At 43.3% G+C, this 8,296-nt stretch overlaps 2 protein-coding genes across 3 annotated transcripts in view; both read left to right on the top strand.

Moving 5' to 3' along the window:
- LOC105564772 (F-box/LRR-repeat protein 14) overlaps positions 1–3,268 on the top strand; it is a 7,157-nt gene extending 3,889 nt beyond the window's left edge. The window contains exon 2 of the mRNA XM_012017418.1: positions 23–3,268. Coding sequence (XP_011872808.1) covers positions 23–1,202 — 1,180 coding nt within the window. The 3' untranslated portion in view covers positions 1,203–3,268. The remainder of the gene's footprint in view (positions 1–22) is intronic.
- A 40-nt stretch (positions 3,269–3,308) lies between these two features.
- On the top strand, positions 3,309–5,716 carry LOC105564742 (geminin-like). Of its 2 annotated transcripts, XM_012017365.1 has the most exons (2): positions 3,309–5,042; positions 5,145–5,716. In XM_012017365.1, exons 1-2 carry the CDS (start codon positions 5,031–5,033, stop codon positions 5,619–5,621), a joined length of 489 nt encoding a protein of 162 aa, XP_011872755.1. In that variant the 5' UTR covers positions 3,309–5,030; the 3' UTR covers positions 5,622–5,716. The 2 variants fall into 2 exon arrangements, with proteins under 2 accessions (XP_011872755.1, XP_011872754.1); XM_012017364.1 differs by having other exon boundaries at positions 3,311–5,716.
- Positions 5,717–8,296: the final 2,580 nt, after the last annotated feature.

Below are 8,296 nucleotides of genomic sequence, written 5' to 3'. Positions count from 1 at the left end.
CGCACGGCCCGCCCGCCGCGAGCACCCACGTGTCCTCGCTGTACCCGGAGATCCTGGCCCTCATCTTCAGCTACCTGGACGTGCGCGACAAGGGACGCGCCGCGCAGGTGTGCACCGCGTGGCGCGACGCCGCGTATTACCGCTCGGTCTGGCGAGGGGTGGAGGCGCGGCTGCACCTGAGGAAACAGGCGCCGGCGTTGTTCGCCAGTCTGGTACGACGTGGCGTGAAGAAGGTGCAGGTGCTGTCACTGCGCCGCGGCCTCAGCGACGTCCTCAAGGGCGTGCCAAATCTCGAGGCGCTCAATCTGTCCGGCTGCTACAACATCACCGACATCGGTATCACGAACGCCTTCTACCAGGAGTACCCGTCCCTCACCGAGCTGAACCTGTCGCTCTGCAAGCAGGTGACGGACGCCTCGCTCAGCAGGATAGCGCAGTACTTGAAGAATCTCGAGCACCTCGAGCTGGGCGGCTGCTGCAACATCACCAACACCGGCCTGCTGCTGATCGCGTGGGGCCTCAAGAAGCTGAAGCGGCTGGACCTGCGGAGCTGCTGGCACGTGTCCGACATGGGCATCGCCCACCTGGCCGGCCTGAATCGCGAGACCGCGGACGGCAATCTCGCCCTGGAGCACCTGAGCCTGCAGGACTGCCAGCGGCTGAGCGACGAGGCGCTCAGGCACGTGTCCCTCGGCCTCACCACCCTCAAGTCCATCAACCTGTCGTTCTGCGTATGCATCACCGACTCCGGCGTCAAGCACCTGGCCAGGATGTCGAGTCTGCGCGAGCTCAACCTGCGCTCGTGCGACAACATCTCCGACATCGGCATGGCGTACCTGGCCGAGGGCGGCAGCCGCATCACCTCGCTCGACGTGTCGTTCTGCGACAAGATCGGCGACCAGGCGCTCGTGCACATCTCCCAGGGCCTGTTCAACCTCAAGTCCCTCTCGCTGTCCGCCTGCCAGATCAGCGACGAGGGCATCTGCAAGATCGCCAAGACCCTGCACGACCTCGAGACCCTCAACATCGGCCAGTGCAGCCGGCTCACCGACCGGGGCCTGCACACCGTCGCCGAGAGCATGAAGAATCTCAAGTGCATCGACCTCTACGGCTGCACGAAAATCACCACCAGCGGCCTCGAGCGGATCATGAAGCTGCCGCAGCTCAGTACGTTAAATCTTGGTCTGTGGCACGTGCGGTGATGGCTTTTTCCGTGGCTAAGTGCTCTGGACGAACGCTGTCTACGTTACCGTCATCGTCACCGGCGCCGTCACCAGGGCGACGACGACGGCTCCTCGCAGCGACCCAAGGATAACTTTGTCTTCACGCGCATGTTTCTGCCGCAGGCGGTAAGTCCGTTGCTGTCACTCGGCGCGCCAAGCCGCTCGGGCGCCCTCGACGTCGGCACCTACCGCGTCGCCGGCGAATAGCTCGTTTCTCCGCCCGAAACGGGAATTCCCCTCGACCCGAGAGGGGAGAGCGACCGATCGTTTTCGAGGGGGCGCCGTTTCTCGAGCAAATGGTACTACGTCCCTTCGAGGAGCGCTTCCCTTTTTCAAAAGAGAAATAAAAAAGCGACCGTTTCGAGCAAACGAAACGCACTTCCGATCGTACTTGATCGTCGCGCGCGTCGAAGGCGATCGCTAGATTAATTGAACGACGGGTTCGACGGGTCTCAAATGCCTCGATTCTCGGCTCGCCCGGGCCCTCGAAAAATTTAGTAAAGAAAAAAAAGAAACGAATGTGTCACGCCTGGGGTTTTCTCGCTCGTTGTCTCTGCGAGGCCCACGATCATCGACTGCGCGCAGTTGGCAATCGTCATGACAATTTTTTTTCAAAACGTGGAATTAATATCATTTCGATCGGTTCGATTTGTCGTGCTGAAAATGCGCGAGAATAATCACTGCGCCGATTGTCTGCGCTGCATAACGGGAATCGTTTTCTCCGCGGCAAATTCGAACTCTACGAAATAATATTAGTTTCGAATTAATTTGCTTTATTGCGATATATTTCTTAGGACACACGGATCTCGATAGAGAAAGTATCGATCAGTCGATTCGTAATAATTAAACGTCTGTGCATCCTGAAAATATAAGCTGAACATATTATACGTTTCACACTCTGGGAGTACATGCAACTTTTTTTCAGATTAAATCAAGTTGATTCGTATGGGACAAATGCTTGCGCATCTCATTCCTCGTTTGGATGTTTCGAATATAAAACGCGAATCCCTCGATAACAATTCTTTCATTATCTTCAGTTCTTATCTAAAGTTAACGATTGCTACGCACACGTGCTCACGCGCGTGTTGTGCAGCATAGAGTAACGACGCATTTTCTGCAAGCTCTCTATTTCTTTCCAACAGCGGGCCGTTTCAGAATACTCGTAGGACAATATACAAATTTTAATAAAGAATATCATAACATGTATGCTCGAAAGAAGTGTCACGCATGAATCTCTGGGCAAAAGTCTGGACACGATTTTCATACAGCGAATTCGGTTGCTTGCACTGGTGCGCACTGAATGCGCACTTAAGGCTTGTTTATAGTCAATTCTTATATTTGACTTTGCTTGAACACACGTTAAAAAAATATTTAGCCAGAAAAGTGATCCGTACGGATGCAGCACGGATTATTTTGGGCTGAAAAATGTTTCAAGAGATATTCAAAACAATCCCATAGACATAATATATCTGGACCGCGCATTAAGCAGTGGGAGAGGTAGAGGTTCACGTAGAAAAGGAAAGGTGGTTGTTGATTCTGCATAGCTGGAGGGTTGAACATGTTTTGAGCTTGAGGATCGCGTTGATTCTCAGGGCGTCCTCGGTAGAATCTTGGAGGCTGTCCTTGATTCATGTCGCACTACTGGGTGTGGTGTGGTGGTTGTCGCTTGGTGATATTCTTTCGAATATGGGTTTTCACCAATTATGGTTTGCGCGCGAACTTCGCTCCACAAATAAATTGGGGAGAAAAGGACAAGCTCTGTTTCGTGCTATTTCGTTCTCTCTCGCTCGCATGTGAACAAGAGAGAACGAAATGGCACAAAACAGAGCTCAAATGAAGTCAAACGCTCGGTCTAGATATATTATGTCTATGGACAATCCTTAAGTATAAAAATTTACTGTAAACAAGCCTTAGCATGCACTCACAGTGCGCACTAGGGCAAGCATTCGAGGCCGCTACTAGTTATGCTGCAACTGGTGTCTAAAGCCAACGGCACACGATACTATTTTTCCTACTGGATTACTTACGAGAACCAAAATAAGGATGCAGAGTTTTAGATCAGGCGACTTGAAGCTAAATTCTGATTGGCTCACGCAAGCAATCCAGTAGGAAAACTAGTATCGTGTGCCGTTGGCTTAAATTTAGTTTGGATATTATCCGCTGTTCTGTGCTTGGTTAAGGGATTGGATTATCTAAGAGATTTATCTTTCATTTAAATATCGAATGCTACTTAGTGAAAATGCACCATCCATGAATATTTCTGTGGCTGCTGCTAGAGCATCTAGTAGGGTATCAGTTGTAAATAGCACTGCTCTATAGCCATTTTCGGATAATACTGTGCCTTTATAAATGCGTTCGGTTGGCCGATACTTCATTAATGCTACTTCAAGTTCGGCAATAGTCTGTGGTATCTCCGGTCTGTGACGTATCTGTTCTCTATACAGAAAACTTCTCATGGTTCGATAAGATACGTTTTTCGCAGCTTCTGGATTTCTGTAAGAAACAAAATAAAATTGTTTAAGTTCAAAGGTTTAATCTCTGATAGCGCGATTATTAATAAAATTGCCTAATGTTTATTTATTTTTCAAATTCCTTCATTTCATTAATTAAAACGAAAAAGATAAAGATTTCTTTGTTTCGATTAAGCCAATATTTCTTTCACCTTAAATATTTTAAAATTTAATAGCTTTTCAAAGGAACTGCCTTTTGTATTTAGATTAACATAATGTAAGGTAGCGTACGTATCAAAGACGATTAACACATTCATTACCGAAAAAATACAATACTTCAAAAATCTATTATACATATAATTATTTACTGTTCTGATTCGTAAATGTTATTTCAACTTTCATTAAATATCTTGTTATAATCATTCTCGAATAATATTCGGTACGATCGGTACGAAAATTTCAGAATATAACCTTCATTAACTGTAGTTTCTTATAATGTTGAAATTAAATCCTGGTTGGGGTAATATCTTTCGCAATAAGAATTTTTAAATAAAGGAAAAATTTCCTGTAGCCAGTTGTATCGGATTAATAAACCTTACTGTTATTTAAGCACTGGCGATCTAATACTTGAAATTCTGTATAAATTTTGTATTTATGACAATGTCACGTGAAACTTTGTATAAATTTTGTATTCATGACAAAGTAGACTATCCCAGAAGACCATGGGCGTATCCAGAGGGGGGCAGGGGGGCAGCTGCCCCCCCCCCTAGACTCAATGAGATCCCCATTGAGATTACGAATAATATAATTAATAGATTTGCCGAGGACTCTAGAAAATTAATTTTTATATAAATAAAAAATTTTTTTTTATAAGTACGTAGTTTAATTTATGCTGCATAATTCACCTACGAGTGAATCCTGTTCTGCCCCCCCCCCCCAGACAAAAGTCTGGATACGCCCATGCAGAAGACCTAGTGTATTCTAGAGCTGGTACTGTCAATGTACACTTTCTACATACATACGTTTACCTTGTATAAATCGAAACATTTTAATTGACTTACCGTCGGCATATCATATCAAATCTATTTTTCGGTTTCGTCATCGTTTCTCGACAAAATTGTATCATTTCTTTTTTCATTTCATTCTCTTACAACTTTGGGCGCGTTCCGTTTCACGTATGACACGCATGATGCATCATTTCTCTTTCTTTAACATTTGCCGAATAACAAGGATAAACGATTCGGTTATCGGTTGTGCTTCGCAGTTCTCGTGTGCCGAAGACAGCTCCTCGTGTTATACATGTTAACGAGTTCAACAATTGGCCGGTAGACAAAATTGTGTGCATGAACAGGAGAACATGTTTGCCACAGTTTAGTCGGTCTCTTTCTTAACGTTACTTTACATTTGCGAATTTCCTTTGATTCTCGAAGGCAGTACAATGGAACAACCGGTCAAAACAGTCGCTCCTAAGACTAAGGACCGAAAGCCTTTGCACATATTGCAACCAGCAGCCACCGATAACGAAACTTTAGTTGGAGCTGACAGGATTCTTAGATTTGCCAAGTCAAAAGAGACGAAAACAAAAACAAAACAGTACGCAATAGAAAATGTTAAGAAGGATACTGCTAAGTACACAAAAATGACTAAGATAAGCAAGGCTGTCCAGACTGCACGAGAGGAAAAAGCGAAAATTGAAGTAGAAGATCTAACATCAGACGAGCCTAGCGAAAACTACTGGCAAATTGTGGCTGAAAGAAGACGAATGGCGGTTGTGGATGCCATAGAAGAAAATAAGAAACTGGCACAGTATATTGAAAAGTTGAAGGAGGAAAATCGTGTCTACAAGGAAATGTTGGACGAGACGAAAACATTTGTCGAAGTACTACAGGAACAAATTGAAGACGACAGAAGCGGTATAAATAACTCGTTAGGTGACAGCACTCTTTGATTTGAGTTAGCCCTCAATTCCTCGATGAAAACAAGAGAAATGAATAATACACTAGTGATCACGATGTTAATTTATAAAAACTATTTATGTTAATTTATAAAAACTATTTATGCATCATGCGCATCATGCGTGAAACGGAACGTACCCTTTGTCTCATTCGGTGGATGATTGTGCGGCGTTCTTAAGGTGTACGGTTGACTCTTTTGAAGAATTTATTTACATTATTTCAAATATTACACATAGGTAGGATTTACCTCAGGGAGAGGTGGAGGTTATTTCGAGTTTATTGCTGATACGAGTTTTTCCTGTGCCCCCGCACGAGTTCTATCGATGTCTTTTATCAGTCGAAACGCTAAACTAAATACATTTTATGCTCGAATTTTTAAACAAAAGTTCGAACACGATTCTTTTTATTGTCAAATACAACTGCGTTCAAGTTCAATTTGTATACGAAAAGTGAAAATTTTCGAAATCCGCAATTCTAACGCGAGTTTTCTGTTCCCCGGCACGAATTCTATAAATGTCTTTTATCAGGATTTACCTCGGGGATAGGTGGAGGTTATTTCGAGATTATTGCTGATACGAGTTTTCTGTGCCCACGCACGAGTTCTATGAATGTCTTTTATCAATCGAAACGCTAAATACATGTTATGCCCGAATTTCTAAACAAAAGTTCGAACACGATTCTTTTTATTGTCAAATACAACTGCGTTTAAGTTTAGTTTGTATACGAAACGTGAAAATTTTCGAAATCCGCAATTCTAACGCGAGTTTTCTATTCCCTCGTATTTATTCTGACGATGTCTTTTATCAGGATTTACCTCAGGGGGAGGTGGAGGTTATTTCGAGTTTATTGCTGATACGAGTTTTCTGTGCCCCCGCACGAGTTCTATGAATGTCTTTTATCAGTCGAAACGCTAAACTAAATACATGTTATGCCCGAATTTCTAAACAAAAGTTCGAACACGATTCTTTTTATTGTCAAATACAACTGCGTTTAAGTTTAGTTTGTATACGAAACGTGAAAATTTTCGAAATCCGCAATTCTAACGCGAGTTTTCTATTCCCACGCATTTATTCTGACGATGTCTTTTATCAGGATTTACCTCAGGGAGAGGTGGTTATTTCGAGTTTATTGCTGATACGAGTTTTCTGTGCTCCCGCACGAGTTTTATCGATGTCTTTTATCAGTCGAAACGCTAAACTAAATACATGTTATGCCCGAATTTCTGAAAGAATAAACATTGTGAAGGTCAAAGAGCCTGTCTAATTCTATGAAAAGAGGTGTGATGAGTTCCAAACGGAAGTTGGTGCACCAAGAGGAAAAGTCCAATACAATAAAAACATAGGTCTCACCCTTTAGCTGGAGGACGGGTGTGTTCATTCGTAATATGGTGCGGATCAATTGTTCTTCACTCATCGTCATAGACTGGTTTTTGATATACCTGAAAATATGGTCAGCTATATTCTTTTCAGTGACTGTTTGGTACAGCCTCATTTCGAAACATATCTTGCCGTAAAAACGAGCATCCATGTATTTAAATTCCCTCTCCTTAGGTACAGCTACCATGACACTCCAGGATTGAGGTATATCACGTAGCTGAAGTGTGTTTATAACATCTTTAACAGTGATGCTCTCTTGACTTAGAAAGTGGACAACGACACTTTTGGAAGTAGGGGGTGGGCCAGTGGGGAATCTGCCATACAGCGTGCGATGCGTTTGCTTGTCATATTCGTGTACCCATTGGGCATACTCTGGGATTATGGACTTATCTGAGAGAAGATCTGTGATATCCACATGATAGTCAAAGTCAAGGTTCTTGGAGAGGGTGACGAACTCGAAGTCCTCAGGTTTCCAGGGATTGGTGGGAACTTCGTCCCACAAATTGTTCAAGTAGTTCCTTTTGATCTTCGGAGGGGTGTTTTTCCCAACGACTAATATGGGCCATCTTCTATGATCCCTATAATATTGCCTACAGAACTCCAATCTAAAACCCCAAAGGATCTTATTAGAGATCGTCTTATCAATAACCTTCCCAACAGCTCCTTTCTTTATCCATGTTTTGACACTAGAGTCCATGTCTATATCGGGATGCCCAAAGCACTTCCAGAGTCCAAAAGTTCGAACACGATTCTTTTTATTGTCAAATACAACTGCGTTTAAGTTTAGTTTGTATACGAAACGTGAAAATTTTCGAAATCCGCAATTCTAACGCGAGTTTTCTATTCCCTCGCATTTATTCTGACGATGTCTTTTATCAGGATTTACCTCAGGGGGAGGTGGAGGTTATTTCGAGTTTATTGCTGATACGAGTTTTCTGTGCCCCCGCACGAGTTCTATGAATGTCTTTTATCAGTCGAAACGCTAAACTAAATACATGTTATTATACATATATATATACTGGGGTGATATTTTTTCGCAATAAGAATTTTAACTATTACCAATCACTTGATAACGGCCACAATCCGGATGGTCAAAACTTCGTGGATGTAAGATTCACGAATAAAGTTTCCTGCCAGTTGGGTCGACAAAAATCACTTTAGATAATGTTAACTATTTACTGGCGACATAAATCTCTTATCTTCGTAAATACATGTTATATATATATATATATATATATACAGTGCATCTAGTATACATCGACAAACTATTACCCATCCTATTCAAAAAACTG

This window comes from Vollenhovia emeryi, unplaced genomic scaffold, assembly GCF_000949405.1.
Source record: "Vollenhovia emeryi isolate VEMERY1.0 unplaced genomic scaffold, V.emery_V1.0 DF939160.1, whole genome shotgun sequence".
NCBI lineage: Eukaryota > Metazoa > Arthropoda > Insecta > Hymenoptera > Formicidae > Vollenhovia > Vollenhovia emeryi.
This window is presented reverse-complemented; position numbering and strand designations above follow the sequence as displayed.